Below are 18,601 nucleotides of genomic sequence, written 5' to 3'. Positions count from 1 at the left end.
GGGAGGGATGGGAAGGATAGTGGACAGGGCATTTCTCATTTCAAGGCATGACCAGAGGTGATCAAAAGCCTGTCAGAAAACCTAATTCAGTTGCTCCATTCCTGGGTGGTACTGAGTTACAAGGGGAATGTTTTTCTGTGGCCAGATGATGGGACTTGGCAGGTGGTGGGAGACTGGAAAGACAAGGCATGGGAGATTTGTTTTTGTACAAGTTTGGGAAGGCTTCAGTGAGACCCTTGGTATATTTCAAGAGGGACTGCTTGTCACTGCAGATGTGGCAACTATAGGTGGGTAGGATGTACGGAAGGGAGTTCTTGGTATGGAATGGGTGATAGCTGTTGATGTGGAGGTATTGCTCGTTGATATGGCTGGAGGTATTGATGTAGCCATCTTTGAGGTAGAGGTCAACGTCTAGGAAGGTGGCTTGTTGGGTTGAATAGGACCAGCTGAAAAAATGGGGGAGATGTTGTTGAGGTTCTGGAGGAATGTGGATAAGGCATCCTCACCCTCGATCCAGACAGGAATGATGTCATGAATGAATCTGAACCAGGTGAAGGGTCTAAGATTCTGTTTTTTTTTTTTTTTTTTTTTTTTTTTTTTAGGAAGGATTCCTCTATATGGCCCATGAATAGGTTGGCATAGGATGGTGCCATGTGATTGTGCCTAGCCATACCCAGCATTTCTTTGTATGTAATGCCTTCAAAGGAGAAGTAATTGTGGATGAGGATATAGATGGTCATGGCAAATAGGAAGGAGGTTGTTGATTTGGAATCCATTGGTCATTAAGAAAGGTAATGTTCAATAGCAGTAAGGCCAAGGGCATTAGGAATGTTAGTGTACAGGGAGGTGGTATCAATAGTGATGAGCAGGGCACTGTGTGGTAAAGGGACAGGAACTGTGAAGAGATGGTGGAGGAAATGGTCGGTATCTTTTATATAGGAGGGTAGGTTCTGGGTAATAGGTTGAAGATGTTGGTTTATGAGAGGAGATATTCTCTCAGTGGGGGCAGAGTAAGCAGCCACAATGGGCCGTTCTGGGTGGTTAGGTTTATGGACTTAAGGAAGCATGTAGAAGGTAGGAGTGCAGGGAGTGGTAGGGGTGAGTAGAGAGAGATGGACTCTGGGGAGAGGTTTTGGGATGGGCCTAAGGACTTTAGTAGTGACTGGAGATCCTGCCGGATTACTGGAATGGGGGTCACTGTGGAAAGGCTTGTAGGTGGAAGTATCTGACAGCTGGCGGAGTCCTTCAGCCAGGTAATCCTTGCAGTTCTAAATAACAGTGGCAGCCTTTGTCTGCAAGTAGGTTATATGGTTGGGATCAGTTTTTAGATGGTGGACTGTGGTTCTTCCTGTGAATGTAAGGTTAGCTTGCATGCTGGAGGATTTGCCGAATGATGGTGAGGCAAGATTTGAGGTTAACAAATTCTGGAAAGTTAACAGGGGGTCGTTTGGGGGCAGTGGGGGTGGATCATGATTGGGTGGAGAAGTGAACTGAGTTAGGCAAGGTTCAATATTGGTCTTTGGTTGAGTCTGATTAGTAGTGTTCATGGCGAAAAAGTGTTTCCACTGTAGGGACCAGGAGAAGCAGAGAAGGTCTTTAACAAGACCTGCATGAATGAATTTGGGAGTGGGGGCAAAAGATGAGGCCTTCGGAAAGGAGTGATATTTCTGTGGGGCTAAGACTTCTCGAGGAAATGTTCATGACTGTGTTGTGGGTCTGTTTAGGTTCTGGATTCTGGGTGGTGGAAGGGAGTTTTGGAGGGTGGGGTAAATGTAGTAGGTCTGTTAGACAGAATTTGTCAGCTATGAGGGGACATGGGGGAGGTTTGGAGGTTGTTGTAGAGGTGTTGGACAGTGGTACTCCAAGGTGGGAGTAGGAAGTGAGCAGGATTGAGAGCTTTTTGAGGTGGTGTTGTGCATAATGCTCAAGCACCTGCAGGGCAAGAGAAGGACTGGTGGAATCTGAACAGGTGGAGGTGATTGTGGAAGGAGGCGTCGCAGCCAGAGATGGGTAATTTGATGGTAAGGCCATTAGGAGGGATTCCATGGGCCAGGCAACAATGCAGGAACAGTATGCGGGACTGGGATCTGGCTAGGGATAAGAAAACCATTCTGTATTGACACAGATGGAAAGAGCAAGGACTCATGGAGGTATAAAAATGCAAAAAATTATAGAAAAATTCAAAAAATTACGTAAATAATGTAGAATTATGTTCGAAAAATTCTGGAAAAATGCACCCAAATACATGCAAAAATTCATTAAAAGTATAAAATGGATGCTAAAGGGGGAAACAAGAAGAAATCTGAGAGAGTCGACAATAGCAAAAGGCAAAAACTGACTAAAATTGGCAAGAAGTCACAAGGATAAAAGTAAAGAATAACTAACACACACGCACACACACACACACACACACACACACAGAGGGAAACATTCCACGTGGGAAAAATATATCTAAAAACAAAGATGATGTGACTTACCGAACGAAAGCGCTGACACAAACATACACACGAAATTCTAGCTTTCGCAACCAATGGTTGCTTCGTCAGGAAAGAGGGAAGGAGAGGGAAAGACGAAAGGATGTGGGTTTTAAGGGAGAGGGTAAGGAGTCATTCCAATCCCGGGAGCGGAAAGACTTACATTAGGGGGAAAAAAGGACGGGTATACACTCGCACACACACACACACACACATATCCATCCACACATATACAGACACAAGCTACTTTGGGTAGCAGGTCTGAGGGTGGATAAAGTGAAGAAGGGGGATGGTAGTCGTGACTGGATGGTGGAATTAGTGGGAGGGAACTGCGATAGAATGGTGAAAGTGTGGGGGGTGGGGAAGGGTTCGTAGGATGAGATACAAGATCATGTGGCAGCAGAAATGTGCGGGAGTTATCACAAAAAAATACGGGAAATGATGCAGGGAGAGTGATCAATTTGAAAGTATAGGATTAATTATGTTGGCGGGAGAAATGTGGGACATAAGATGTTGCACCAACAATCAGCGTGGTCTTGTAGCTATCTGTTGTGCAAGGCCAAGACAGTTGATACAGTGTGGCTCATAAGTACAGTGTGCAGTGCGGTTTGTGAGATGAGAAGAGAAACACAGGAAAGAGGAGAAAGAAGGATACTTGGCATCTTTGGGCATACCCCTCCAGCTGGACAGCACACTGTTGCCATGTCTCTTCCACGTGACACCCTAGAAAGCATCTTGATCACCATCCAATGCAGATCTTCACACTAAATCACCAATCCCACTGACTGTGTTCACCTGATTCCACATTTGATTACTGCACACCTACCACAGGTTGATGATGCTCTACAGTGCCACACTTGGGACACATCAGAGGAATCTAACAGAATATGAATCAGTGTGACAGATGTCAGTTGCACTGTTGACCTCCAACTGTCAGCAATAATTACAGTTCCTATTCCCGATATGAGCTCTACACAACAATTCTGGACTTGACAACTACATCTCTGCCTACATCAACTTCATCCATGACCCAAAACGAATCAGTACCCATAATTCCTGCCTCCTCTTTATATCCAGCCCATCATGGACAGTCACCACATAGGCTACGCCCATCAAAGTTCAAGTGGTTAATAAATTAGCAAAACACACATCAGTCGCACCAGCCTTTCAACATACACCACCACTTTGATCAGATCAGAGTTCCTTTGGTACGCATGGCCTCCACAACACCCCACCCCACCCCACATCTCTCTGATCATGCAATGACATCCCTTGTGGACACATTGAATGTTTCCCACATCAGCCACCAATATAGCATCTGTTCAGCCATACTCATTGTTAGAAATGGTTCACACATTTTAAAAATCGCCAAACATAAGTTAAAGATGGCCCTCATTCATGATTCCCTTCAATGTCTATTGGCAGTGCCCATGTCAGTAATGTCAGTGAAATTGTGGTACAGATCGAAGACTGACTGTCAGAGAGATTAAAGTATAATGCAATATTTCAGTTGTATCATGCCACTAAATCCTGACACAGCATCTTGGAATGTGTCATGTTGCCACCAAGTTCATCCCATGGCTCATGAGTCAAGACCTTTGTCTCACAATCTGTGAAGGGCTTTTGGATTACGCAAATCAGAATGAGATGTTCATTAAGAGAATCATAACTAGTGATGAGATGTGGGTGTACAGTTATGATGCTGAGATTATGGTTCAATCTTTACAATGGATTGGGAAAGTTTTTCCAAGACCAAAAACAGCTCATCCAGTCAGGTCAAATGTCAAAGCCATGCTGATAGTTTTCTTTGATTTTGATGGATTAGTTCACCGTGAATTCATGCAACAGGGACAAACCTTTAATCAATGGTACTATCTTGATGTTTTGCGATGCCTGTGAGAAAATGTGAGAAGGAAACTGCCTAAAATGTGGCAAGACAATTTGTGGCAATTGCACATGATAACACACCCACACATTCATCCCTGTTGGTGCATGACTATTGCACAAAAAACAAAATCATTGTGCTGCCTCACCCTCCATACTCTCCAGACCTGTCCCCTGTGGACTTTTTTTTATTTCCAGAGTTGAAAATCCCATTCAAAGGACAAAGATTTGCAACACTAGATGAGATAAAGCAATTCTGCAGATGGTGCTTCACACGATCTAGCAAGAGGCATAGCAAGACTGCTTCTGGAAGTGGAAACAGCATTGGGGGCAGTATATTGGTTGTGGAGGAGAGTACTTCAGAGCAGACTATGCACAATAAGTAAAAGGTAAGAGTAGAAAAATTTTATTGACAAAGTTCTGGAATTTTTTGAACAGACCTCATTTTTTGCAGAAAAATTTGTTCCAAAACAGGCGCAGTGAAAATACTGGAAATCATGGAATTTTGACAGATAGTGCTCTGATTACACTGAAAAGTATTCAAATTAATCATAAAGTAATATCTCACTGGAAATCCAGACACACTCATGTTAAATGAAACTTGACAGAAGATTCCTTGCATGGATTTTCATGCAGCTCAAATAGTGACACTGCCATCACATTAGTGTGAAGATAATTCTCAGTGATGTATTGATGAGACTGATGTTATCCTCAACTACATAGTTTAAATTACAATTACAAATGTTACTGCATACTCTACCATCCAATAATCACTGCATGGCTGTCATTGTCAAGATCTTATTGAAGAAAATCTGGATTACATGCAACATAACTGAGATCTGCACATGGCTAATGATTATAAGTTACTTGGTATTCATTGTTCAGGGAGACCTTTTCTGGAAAACCTGACTGCTAAGTGCTGCACTAGATAATACTAAAGTCTTCTACTATTTCTGAACTCAATATCTCACTCATTATGGAGGGATTCTTACTCAAATCCTTTAAGACAAACAAATGGGAAGACCACTCATCGAATACTAGAAGCATTAAGTTGTTTGCAAGCATACAAAAAAAGAACGAAAATTTTGCTAGCTTTTGGTGAATACTTTAATGATATAAGAGTACTCATACATATGTGTTGTGTCTAGACCATACAGCCCAGACACAATGCTGTAGCCGATAGGGCACGCAAGGCTAACGCAGACGGGCATGAAGTCTGGAACATGAGACTTATAAATGCACTAAAGAAAAATACGTAGCTGTTTTAATACTTAACTTTATTCTCTTGTTGGAATACATCTCTCCTGCATACTCGTAAGCTATTGGCACTGATACAAATGGCGCCTTGCTAGGTGGTCGCCATTTAACTTAGCAGAGGGCTATTCTACTGTCTATCTCTCGGCAAATGAGAGCAAGGCTTAGCACGTCCAATCGCTAGCTATGTTGTCCGTACAACTGGGGACGAGGTCTCCTCAGTCTCTCGAGACCTGCCTTGTGGTGGCGCTAGGTTTGCGATCCCACAGTGGCGACACGCGGGTCCGACATGTACTACAGGACCGCGGCCGATTTAAGTTACCACCTAGCAAGTGTGGTGTCTAGCGGTGACACCACAATATGCACACACATATGCATATGAATGTGTACTCTAGTTTGTTAAAGGATTCATCTGAAAGTTAGCAAAGTTTTCATTCCCTTCCGTGTGCCTGTTGATGACTACACAGCTCTTCAGTGAGTAGTTTTCTTCAATTATAAATGTTTACACCCTGCCAGAAATATCATTACCATATTTACATGGAAAATTGTGGTACACAAGATGGAAAACACATGTGATCACCCTGGTCTTCACATCAGCTGAGACTGTGTGTAGAGGCCTGGCTGCACTCCACCACCCAGAGACAGTGGCCATGTGTGTGTGAGTTCTACTTTTGCGAATGTATATGTGTTGTCTCCATTGGAAGAAGGACTCTGCCTGAAAGCTCAAATATTCCAGTATTCTTTTTCATTGGGCCTGTGTTCAACTCAGTGTCTCTTGTATGTAGTGAGTAGCAATCTATTGTTTCCATAGAGCTGAATTTGTGTGGAACTCCAGAATTAGTAACTATGGATCTAAGAAGTATGATTTGTTGCTGAGACAGATACAAAATGTCCATGAACTATTCTTATGAAAAATAATAGGTGGCACTCATATGCCATAGAATCATGGGTGGTGATGGGCTTAAGGAAAGTGCAGATAATCATTGGAAGTGGTCAAACTTGAATTTATTTTGAAACTTCTCATATAAATGAACCTCCCCCCTTCTCCCTCTTTCACATGCGCATGAGCGCGCGTGCGCACACACGCGTGCACACACACACATGCGCGCACACACACACACACACACACACACACACACACACACACACACACACACACACACACATATACTCAAACCAAAGGAGCATTTGATGCTACATGGAACTAAAAACTAAATGAATCATAAGGTATCCTCAGAGATTTTGTTACACATTATTTGGATCTTGCTGATAAGGAATATGACTGTCAGTTACTTGTAGAAGAGATTAAAATGTACTAACCATGAATAATGAATAAAAAATAATTATGCACATATGAGACATAACTATTTGCATTTATATCTTATCTAGAGTATATATACCTATGGTTGGTACTGCAGTGGCTGATGGACGAGGTGGTTCAGGACCACCATAACTTTTCTTTAAGTCATCAAGATCTCCCAGGAACTGTATGAATGGACTGCAGAAACAGAGTAAAACAATGATGTTGAAGGAAATTGAAGGATTGGTTAAAATTAGTAACTAGAAGATAAGTTGCAAACATAATTTCAGATTCTGAAGTATATTATTCAGGCAGACACTGAGATAATCAAAATTAAAATCAAAATCTCTTCCTACTGAATAGAGTGAATACACCACAACAGACAGGATAATGTCAACGAACATGAAAATTCAAATACAATAAATTAACTCTAATAGGCCCTGTTTGTAGGGCTACATGAATACAGTTGTCAATATTGTATGGGAAGCTTAATAAAAATCATTAAACAAACAATGGAAAGTTCAAGATGGAACAATAATAATATTAGGAAAAGGATTGATTGCTACTCACCACATTGAGGTAGGCACAATGAAAATACTTCTAAGCATTTAAGCTCTCAAACAAAAAGTTATTCTTCCAAAATAAAAATTGCACACATATGCACACATTCATGCAAGAACAATTCACATGTACAGAGCTACTGTGTCCATCCACTGGGGACTGACCGCAAACTGCAACTGCATCTAACAGCTGCAGCAATCTGTGGTGGGCGGTGGGGTAAGGAGGGGCAGGGTCGAGAGTGGGAGGGGTAGCAAGGTAGGTGTGAGGGTAAGATGATGTACTGTTTGTGGGAGCATGCACAGACATAGTGGTGACAGGATGGGCTGCTAGATGCAGAGTTGGAAGGCTGTATTGGGTGGAGGGCAGGGAGATAATAGGAACAGGGGACCTAGAGAGTGGAAAGACTGTAGGCATATCTTGGAATGTATACTGCTGGAGTTGGAGTAGGGAAAGGGATAGATAAGGGAGGACAGGATCTAGCAAAAGTTGAGACCATGGGGGTTTGAGAAATGAAGACTATGTTGTAGGTAGAGATCCCTCCAGAGCAATTCAGAAAAGCTGTTATCAGTAGGAAGGCTCCAGATGGTGCAAGCTGTGAAGCAGTAACTGAAATGCAGTACATTGTGTTGGGCAACTGGGTGGTCCATCAGTCTCTTGGCCACAGTTCAGTGGTGGCCGTTCATGAGAACAGACAACTTGTTGGTTGTCACACCCATTTAGAAAGCAGCACAGTGGTTGCAGCTTAGTTTGTAGATCACATAACTGGTTTCTCAGGTAGTGCCCCCTCTGATGGAATAGGAGATGTCTATGACCGGACTGGAGTAGATGGTGGTAGGATGATGTATGTGCTGCTCTTGCATCTAGGTATATTGCAGGAATATGAGCTATGAAGCAAGTGTTGGGGGGCAGGGGCGGAGTACAGATGGAGAAGGACATTGCATAGGTTTGGTGGACGGCAGAATATTACAGTGGGAGGGGTGGGGATGATAAAGGGAAGGATATACCTAATTCCAGAGCATGATGAGAGGTAGTCAAAGTCCTGGTGAAAAATGTAATTCAGAAACTTCAGTGCTGGGTTGTACTAAGTCACAAAAGGACTACTTCTCTGTGACAAGACAGTGAGTATGCGAAAGGTGTTCGGTGAGTGGGGAGAGAAGGCATGAGAGTTCTATTTCTGCACAGAATAATTTCAGCCTTTGAAGGCCTCAGTGAGAGAGGGGCTGTCATTCACTACAGGTGGAACAACCATAGGTGGTTAGGCTGCATGGAAGGGACTTCTTGATATGAAGGGCAGAAGGGCAGAAGCTGACGACTTGATATGGAGGGCAGAAGCTGACAAAGTGGAGGTATTGTTGGTTTTTGGAAGGTTTGATGTCAATGGAGGCACTGATGTAGCGATCTTTCAGGTGGAGGTCAACATCAAGGAAGGTGGCTTGTTGGGCTGAGGAAGACCAGGTGCAGTGAATGGGTAAGAAGTATTGAGGTTCTGCCAGGATGTGGATAGGGAGTCCTCATCCTTGGCCCTTATCACAAAATTATCAACAATAAATCTGAACTGGGTGAGGAATCTGCGATTCTGGTTGGAAAGAAAGGATCTCTGTAGATGGTCCATGAGTACGTTAGCAAAGAATGGTATTATGCAGGTGCCCATTGCTGCATCATTGATTTTTTTGCAAGTGGTGCCTAAAAAGGAGATACAATTGTGAGTGAAGAGCAAGGAGGTTGTAGGTATGCAGTAAGTTGGGCATTGGGGAAGGTAGTACAGAATAGTGGAAAGGCCATGGACATAGCGGATTATGTGGAATGCTAGGTGGCATTAACAGTGATGAGCATGGCACCAGTGGTAAAGGAACAGGAATTGTAGAGAGTCAGTGGTGGAAATGTTTGATGTCTTTTATATAGGAGGGTAGGTTACAAGAGAAGAGCACAGGAAAAGAATGTTCTTTACCCACATTATCAAACTGCTCACATTAAATTTAATATACATTGAATCCTAAAATATTTAAATTTCAGTTTTATTGGCATATTATTTAAAATAATGTCATGCACAATAAGGGAAGAACATGGTATCTGTATATAGCACAATAGAAAATATTCCCAGTAAAACTATTTTTTGTTAAACATTATGTGTTAGATTATTTTGCCATGAAAAACAATGTTTAAACAATGAAGATAATGTGCATTTTCAACTTCTCGTGGCATAATAAATAATCCATTAAATTTCGGGCATGCAGCCATGCAAATAAAATTTCCTCCACTGATATTTCGGCCGCATATTGTCCGGCCATCCTCAGAGTGAGTCACTTGTGACTCTCTCTGAGGATGGCCGGATGACACGCGGCCGAAATATCAGTGGAGGAAATTTTATTTGCACAGCTGCATGCCCGAAATTTAATGGATTAATGAAGATACTTCTTGGTAATCAGTTTTTCTTTACTATTTGAACTTCATGTGATCAAGTGGAGGTAAGAATAAAATACAATGTCACTTCATCCCAACATGCACTTCTTAACCAAGTGAAGAAGGTTTGTTTAATGCATTCTAGCTTCTTGTCTGCGGTATTCCTTCAACATCTGGAGGTACCAACACCTTTTCTTTTGATGTTGCCAGAGGATCCGTAATGAAAAATTATTATTATTACTATTACATAAATTTATTGTAAAATAATATTATATTATATTTTTATATTTTAACCCTTCAAGCAGGAGATGGATAGCCACCACAGAGCTGCTCTGGAAATCACTGTGAAACTCTCACCAACTATAAAATCCAAGCTCCATTACCAATTTCTTGATGTTGAATTCGGCTGGGCTGTTTTTTGTGATGACTGCTTCTCTGTTGGATGTTGTTGAGAAAGGACATTTCCACAAATACTTGTTCTTCAGAAATGACCACCAATTTTGTTTCATATCTTGATAGACCACTACAACATCAAAAGGCTTAAGTTTACATCTAACTTCAGCCATGCCTTACACCCTGTCCATTGGAACTTACGATGTTGCTTAGGTGTTAATCAGTCCTATATTCTTATCACACTCCACAACAGTGTGTTTGCAGTCTCCAAAAGTTTCAGTTCACTCATAAGATCATTAAGATATCTTGGTACAGTGTATTCTTGTTGTAACCTGAACACGAATCACAAAAAACTTCAAGATTTTTGACTTTTTTGTACAATAATTCTACCACAAAGTGTTTTTAAAAAGGAAACAATTTTATTGGTCCCATTTCTTCCAGTATCTGTAATGTGAGTGTAGAACACTGAAGTTGCATTTGAAAGCTGATGAATATTGAAAGAGTAAACAAAAAATGCCTTTTGTAATACATGTCATTACTACTTATGTTTGGTGAGAACACGTTTTTGGTAGTTGCTGCAGAGTGATTCTGTTTCATTGGACTTTTGACTTCTGAAATGAGGATTCCTCTTTCTGGAATAATATGTTTCAGCTTTGACTTTGAGTACTTTTTGGTCAATGGTAATCTTCTTAATTTCTTTTAGGACTAGTTTCTTCATATCATCATCTAAATTTTCATATAACATTACATTCAACACCTTAATCTCAGCAGTGCACTTACTGCAGGTTCAGCATGTATCATTCTTTGGCTACCCAAAAGCTATGTTGAATTTGGTGTTGAATGCTGACCTGTGCATTTAATATGAAATGTCAAAATTTGAGTATTTTTCCTGGAACTTTTCATGCAACTTTTTCACCTTAAGTTCCTCTGGGAGGTACAACTTCTTGGTCTATCCTTAAATGACTGACTGTGATCATAAACTGCCATTCCTACTCCTTCCTCAATTTTCCATGGCCCACTCCCATTCTTGCCCCTTCCATCATGAGGAGATATGCCCAGCTTCAAAAATTTAATTATCACCTTGTTACTCCATGTACTGCCATAAAGGCTTTTCTGCATACAGTTATTTTGTGTATGATGTAACCTTTCATGCTAACTCTAGTTGAAATCACACTCTTGAAGCCATGCTTCATCTTCATTCTTCCTTGATTGTCTTTTGTGAAGCGGAAGTAATGTAATGAGGCTTATCAGATACAATGATTGTTCATTCCAGTCTACTGTATCACTAAATTTTCGTATAACGTTCATGTGACTGAACTCTTACTTTCTTCATGACTGTACTCATTCACCCTCTTACTTCCCTTTTCCTAACACTGTTAGAATCTGAAGGTCTATGTGTTTCATCCTCAGATGAAATACTCATCATTCAATATGAACAATAACTCTCGAAACTAAAATGAATTACTTACAACATCTGCATTACTAAACAGAATGCCTTGCTCAAAAGTAATGGTTTTCTCTAGTACCAACAGTGCACAATAAAGGAAAATTCTCCATTTCTTCCTTTGACATTGTTTGCCTAAGCACAAGAAATACAAAACTTAACACACAACATTGGGCAAAGCAAATTTGTTCCCTATAGCGAGAGCTGTTAGCATCTTCTTTCCCTGCATGCCTAATCTAAAGTTAGTAATAGAATATGGGCTGTTCATGTTAGCACACTGTTCAATAAACAGTATTAAACAACGCAGAATCCTACATCTCATGGTACACATAACTCAGTTTTGAAAAAAAATGAGTAAAAGCATGTTCTTTTCCTGTACTCTTCAAGCAATAAGTTGATCATGTTGGTCCACTAGAACAGAGATTCTCTCAGTGGGGGCACAGTAACCTGGCACAATGAGGCATCCTGGGTTGTTGGGTTTAAGGACTTTAGGAAACATCTAAAAGGTAAGAACGTGGGGGGAGGTGGGGATGAGGAAAGAGATAGACTCAGGGGATAGGTTCTGGGTTGGACCAAAGGATTTGAGGAGAGACTGGAGATCTGCTGGATTTCTAGAATGGGGTTGCTGCAGCAGGGTTTATAGGTGGACATATCAGAGAGCTCATGAAGTCCCTTAAAAGGATAATTCCTGCTGTTTCTAACCACAATAGTAGAGTCTGTTGGTAAGTAGGATTATAAGATCAGATCACTTTTTAGGAGGTGGAGTGTGATTCTTTCTAGGATTCTATGTTGGTTTCCATGTTGGCAAATTTGGGAACTGATGGTGAAGGAACGTTTGAGATTAAGAAATTCTGGATTGTTAACAGGGGGTGATTTTTGGTCAGTAGTGGTGGATCACAGAGGTTCACAGTCAGGCTCCAGTGGCCAGAGACAATAGCCATGTGTGAGTGAATTGTACTTGCATGAATGTATGTTCCATTTTCTGAAGAAGGACTTTTTGCATGAAAGCTTAAATGTTTAGTAGTCTTTTCATCATGCCTGTCTGCAACTCACTACCTCCTCTATGTGGTCAGTATATATAATTAAAATTTCAAAAAACATATTTATATGTTTACAACTGCATATCTAGAAAAAGTCTGTGATCTTAAATAGGTTATAACCTGCAGTGGAAGATCCTACTATGAAAAGAAGTAATGGATTATGAGCAACTTACATTTTTGTCAACTCCATCCAGAGTTTTCAAATTCCTTAAAAGATGTGTGATTTAAATAACTTTGACTGTGTTCACTAACTCTTGTTTTAGATGGATACAGCAATTAATTGTATCACCATGTTCCTTACACTTTCTATTGTCAGGTCTAATAGTCGCCCTCCTATACATCTTAGGCAACACATTGCCATGGAATACTGTATAACTTGTGTTTGAAAGCTTACAACATTTTTAAGATTGAAAAAAAAGGATATTTGATTTTCAATGTTTCAAGAAGAGAGAATATTGTCAAACACAGAGAATTTTTAAAAAAGAAGAAAAAATTAATGTTTAATTTAGAAGTGGTGAAGAATCAAGAAATATATATTCTAAAATAACTTACATAAACTCATTTGTTTATATGAGGAAGAAATAATAATTGATGAACTGAAACGATAAAGTTTATGGAGGAAATACGTTTCTAACTGCATCTCAAGCCCCAAATTTTAGCATAGAATTTCAAAAGAGTTTAAAACCTAAGCCAAACTCTAGACAGAATAAACATTTTAGGGTAGATCATATTAAAACAGAGAGGAAGCTGGGGCAATATTTTATTTTGCAGTGAACTGAAAAATGTTACAGTGAATCCATTCTACAAAAAAAATAAGTACCCTCCTTCTAGGGACTCATCTCTGTTTTGCAATTATCTTGTAAAGAGCAGGTTTTACTATTATAGTTAGAGCAAAAGGGCCAAGTAGAAGACAATGGAAGGTCATGAGTACCTTCATTCCCAGAACATAAACTAATTAACTATTTGGATGAAATTTCTTATGATGAAAGGATTCATGTTTAGTACATACGTAATGGTGTGTAGTCATACTGTCAAGTGGCTTTTCAGGAATACATAACTTGAATCTGATTAATATGTATATCAGTCATGGCTCAACTGATACCATGGCTTTCCAGGTCCCGTATTGTAAATACTTTTATTTTATTTTTGGTGTGAGGATGTGTATTCCAGATCTGCTGATAGAATAATGTAAATGGATAGATAAAAAAACTACTCACCAAGTGGCAATAGGAGAACACACACACAAAAGGATTTAACTTTTACAAGCTTTTGGAGCCAGTGGCTCCTTATTCTGGCAAAAGAGTTTAAGGGGAAGGAAGAGGGGTGAAGAAAAAGGATTGGAGAGATTTATGGAAAGGGATACAGTTCAGAAAAGTCACCCAGAACCCCAGGTTAGGGGAGACTTATCAGACAGAATGAGAAGGAAAGACTTATCAGACAGAATGAGAAGGAAAGACTGATTATAGGGGAGTCCTGCTGCCACTTTGTGAGTAGATTTTTTATCTATCCATTTACATTAGATCTGTTGATAGTTTTGACTAACTCATGGAATGCATATTATGTAGCTGCCAGAATTGTTAAGAATATTTATTAACCACAAGGTAAATACAGCATTCACCAATCTTTACACTGTGAATACTGTCACAGCAAAGAAGAAACTGCCTGTTGTGCTCTATACACTCATTGCTGAGAACACTCACAACATTTTCAATACTCTTGATATAAATGTAACACATTCAAACATGCCTCTTTACATTTGTATCACAATCAAATTAGAATAACAAAGCTTAATTAATTACATCCAACATTTCTCGAAATTTTATGAATTTATCCTTGCTCAGAGATTTGGTAAAAATTCCTGCTACACTGTTTTCTGAATCTGCTTTACAAATTTCTATAACTCCATTCATATAATATTCATTCACAAAATAGTGTACTTCAATGTGCGTTGAATTTTTAGTATGCATGCATGCATGAATGGTGCAAGAATAGTCCTAATCTATGCATCTCTGAAAGAACAGGCACAGTAGTAACAACAGTCATCAAAAAATACAGGACAACTATCCAAAATTATGAAGAGACACCACCATCAGCTATATACTGGAATGGAAACAATAAAAATTTGTGCTGAACCAGGACTCAAACCCAGATTACTCACTTTATGCAAGTAGTTACCTTAACAACTTTGGCTATCCATGCACAAATCATGGTCAGACCCAAACTTCCATATCTCAATGTCCACATGTCACAACCTGCACTCATACATTATATATATTCCTATCCAGGAAAGACATATTTATTGAGAGTTGAGAGCCTGGTATTGGCGTATAAATGAAATAACAATAACTGTGTTACTAAGAAATATGTTGCATCATACTTCTTAATCACAAAGGCACTGCTGTTTTGCACAGCAGAATGGTATCAGTGAAGAGGCCAGATAAACCAATGGTTCCTGAAGAGGTTAAGCAGCCTTTTCAGCAGCTATTGGGGCAACAGTCTGGATGATTGACTGATTGGAACTTTTGGCATTAGCCATCATGGCCTTGTTGAAAGTATGTGAAAGACTACAGCCACTATTTTTCCTGAAGACATGAAGATCAGTTCTGTAGTGTATTGATAATGGTATACTCTACAACAATATATTCTACAGGTAAAATATTCCCCCCTCTCAGATCTCCAGGCAGAGACTACTCATGAGAATATTATCATCATGAAAGACAAAATTGGCATTCTAGTGGTCAAAGTGTGGAACATTAGATCCTTTAATTAGGTAGATAGGTAATAGAATTGAAAAATGGAAATTGATAGTTGGAGTTAGATATAGTGGAATCAGTGGAACGCTGTCACAGGAGGAATAGGACTTCCATTCTAGTGACTATCAATATACGGTTACCACAATAAAATGAAATATGGATAATGCAGGAATAGACCTAATTTATGTTAATAATATAAATGTAAAATCACCATATCTGACTGTATGAACTCACCAATCTTCAAGACTATTAGATGAATTTTCATGGGGCTTTCACAGATAACTTCGAGTATATCTTGGGGAAACATGTATGCTTTATTTCTTCAAAATAAGATCATGGAAAAAAGATATAATTTAAAGTGTAATTTAAAATTTTATCTTGGGTCTGTCTCTTTGAACACACTAATTTCCAAAATTACTTGAAAGATTTTCATGAGATTTACACAGTAACTTGAGCAACCCTTGGCGCAATGAATATGCTTTATTTCATCAAAACTGGAACACGGAAAAAGTAAATCTTAATTTAAAATGTCATTTAAAAATTTATCCTCAGGTTTTGTAGTAGTTCAGATGTTTAATCATCACAAATAGTTCACTCAATAACCAATAGATGGTGCTGTTAGTTTCATAGTACACCAACAAACCAATATAAGATACTAGTAGTATGTTAACTCAGTCACAGATGTATTTTCAGAAGTTTATGTCAGTGACAAAATTAAGTGACAGAATCTTATGTTTATGAATACCTACTAACATTAAGTTTACTTGGCTATGGTACATGCATTTGCTGATTTTGCTATATGTATGAGGGGGTACCCAAAAGAAACCAGAATTATTTTCTAAAAGCTATATATTTTCAGACTGTTTACAAAACAACCTTATCCATTACAAGTAATACATTTGTTCCACTGATGCTTCCACTGTTCGAAACATTTTTGTAGTCATCTTTAGAAATAGCTGATAGCTCCTCCCACATTTTTCCATTTACTTCTTCAATGTTGTCAAATCAGTCTCTTTTCATGCACCTTTTCATCCATGAAAATAAGAAAAGTCACATGGAACCAGATTAAATGATTAAGGTGCATGGAGCAGCAGAACCATGACATTTTTAGCCAAAAACTCCTAACAGAGATAGTTATGTGTGCAGGTGCATTGTTGTGGTGGAAGAAACAGTTTCCTGTCTGCCACAAATCGGGTCTTTTTTGACAAACACTGTTGTGCAATCTTCTTAAAACCTAAAAATAAAAGGTTTGACTGACCATCTGACCTGGAGGAACAAACTCTGAATGAACTACGCACTTTGCGTCAAAAATGAATATCAGCATTGTTTTGAGGTTTGGTTTGACTTGAGGACGTTTTCTTGGATGGGGCGGTGATGATGTCTTCCATTGGCTTGACTCGTCACCAGTAATGACCTTTGACAAAAAAATTGACTCAATTTCGAGCTATTGTTTCAAAGCACAACATGTCTCAACTCAATGTTCCTCTTGATTGTCACACAGAACCTGATGAACAAACTTGGCAGCAACCCTTTTCATTCCCAAATCTTCCATTAAAATTCGCTGAACAGAGCTCCAAGACAACCCACTTATCTCGACAGCTGATCATTTGTCTGTCGATGGTCTATGAGCACAAGCTCTTAAATATTTTCACTGTTATCGACAATTTGGGCAGTTGATGGACATCCAGAATGAGGTTTGTCATCAATTGACATGTTGCCATTTTTAAATTGAGCAAACCACTTGTAAACTTGCATTTTTCCCATAGCGTCATCTTGGTAAGCTGTTTTCAACATTAAAACAATTTCAGCAGTATTTCTACCAAGCAAAAAACAAAATTTCACAGTTGCATGTTGTTTGCTTAAACTTGCCATCGTAAAAAACAAAACAAGAACAAAACAGCATTAGCAAAAACAATCACTGTGGATGAACAGAATAAGCCAGGTCAACAACACAGACAAAACTGAACTGGCATTGAGTTGAGCTATACACACCAGTGGCAGAAATGCGTTCTACAGAAGCTCCACCTAAGGCAATGTTATTCCAATTTTTTGGGTACCCTCTTAAACTTTATGACATTGCTTTGCTTCTTTCCATAGGTTTTTTTTATATTAATTGCTAGGAATAACGAATTTATTAAGTTCGCTTTGTGATTTGTGTGCCTACTCATTACATTTTGATTTCATTTTGTTTATGCATACAAATGCCTAGGAAATGGTTTGGTCTCTCTGAATACACCAGAACAGCAAAAAGGCTAAGGATTATGTGGTCTCAAGAATTCAATGAATATCATGAGGCAAAAATTGCTACAGCTTGAGAACATCAATATGAGGCAAGACTTGCTATAGTTTGAGATCATCAGGCTTTAATCCTCTCTTTGGAAACTCCTTTGAAAAAGAAGGTGTGATGTATTGTTCAAGAGCATCATGCATTTAACTTGCTCTTCAGAACCCTTCATCCACAGACACTTCAAGTTACTTCTCTCCAACATAACACCATACAAGGAGAAATTTTGACAGGAAATGTCACAGATGAGTAAGTTTTTATGCCCTGAATCCCTCTCATTCCTAACAATTTACCATTTCACTTTAAACATGTACAATTATTAGTGGGCTTGTATTATGTCATGACTATGAACAAGCACAGGGCCAGACAATGTGTGTTACAGTAGTCGACTTTAGTGTCAGTTGCTCTTTGCACAGCCAGCTGTACACGGCTCTCTCCTTCATGTCCCGAACCAATTTAAATATTGTATACAAAGAAACTTTTTAAGTCAAGTACAAAGCTATGAGCACAGCTATAAAGAAATAGCCAGGCAATGCCAGGTTTCTCAGCTAGTAATGAATAAGAAAATAGGAATGCAGGTAAGCAACTATGAATAGCATACTGAATGTATCACCATAGCCAAGATAGGCATGAAGCCAACATACATGAAGCAGCGTAAGTTTATATGCCAAATAAATCCACAGATGAAGAAGAGGAGAAAAGAAAGTTTGGTGAGATAAAACAAATTATACAAGTCGTTAAGGGAGATGAAAATTTAATAGTGAAGGGTGACAGAAATCCAATAACAGGAGAAGGAAGAGGAGGAAAAGTAGTG

General features: G+C 39.3%; 1 protein-coding gene across 3 annotated transcripts in view; it reads right to left on the bottom strand.

Moving 5' to 3' along the window:
- The window catches only part of LOC126249104 (cGMP-dependent protein kinase, isozyme 1-like), a 382,876-nt gene that overhangs the window by 162,036 nt on the left and 202,239 nt on the right, over nucleotides 1-18,601 (bottom strand). For all 3 annotated transcript variants that reach the window (XM_049950773.1, XM_049950765.1, XM_049950758.1), the window contains exon 9: nucleotides 7,013-7,110. In XM_049950773.1, the coding sequence (XP_049806730.1) occupies nucleotides 7,013-7,110 (98 nt within the window). The remainder of the gene's footprint in view (nucleotides 1-7,012; nucleotides 7,111-18,601) is intronic.

The sequence above is a fragment of the Schistocerca nitens genome, chromosome 1, assembly GCF_023898315.1.
Source record: "Schistocerca nitens isolate TAMUIC-IGC-003100 chromosome 1, iqSchNite1.1, whole genome shotgun sequence".
Classification (NCBI taxonomy): domain Eukaryota; kingdom Metazoa; phylum Arthropoda; class Insecta; order Orthoptera; family Acrididae; genus Schistocerca; species Schistocerca nitens.
Note: the sequence above shows the minus strand (reverse complement) of the source record. Positions and strands in the feature narration are given on the sequence as shown.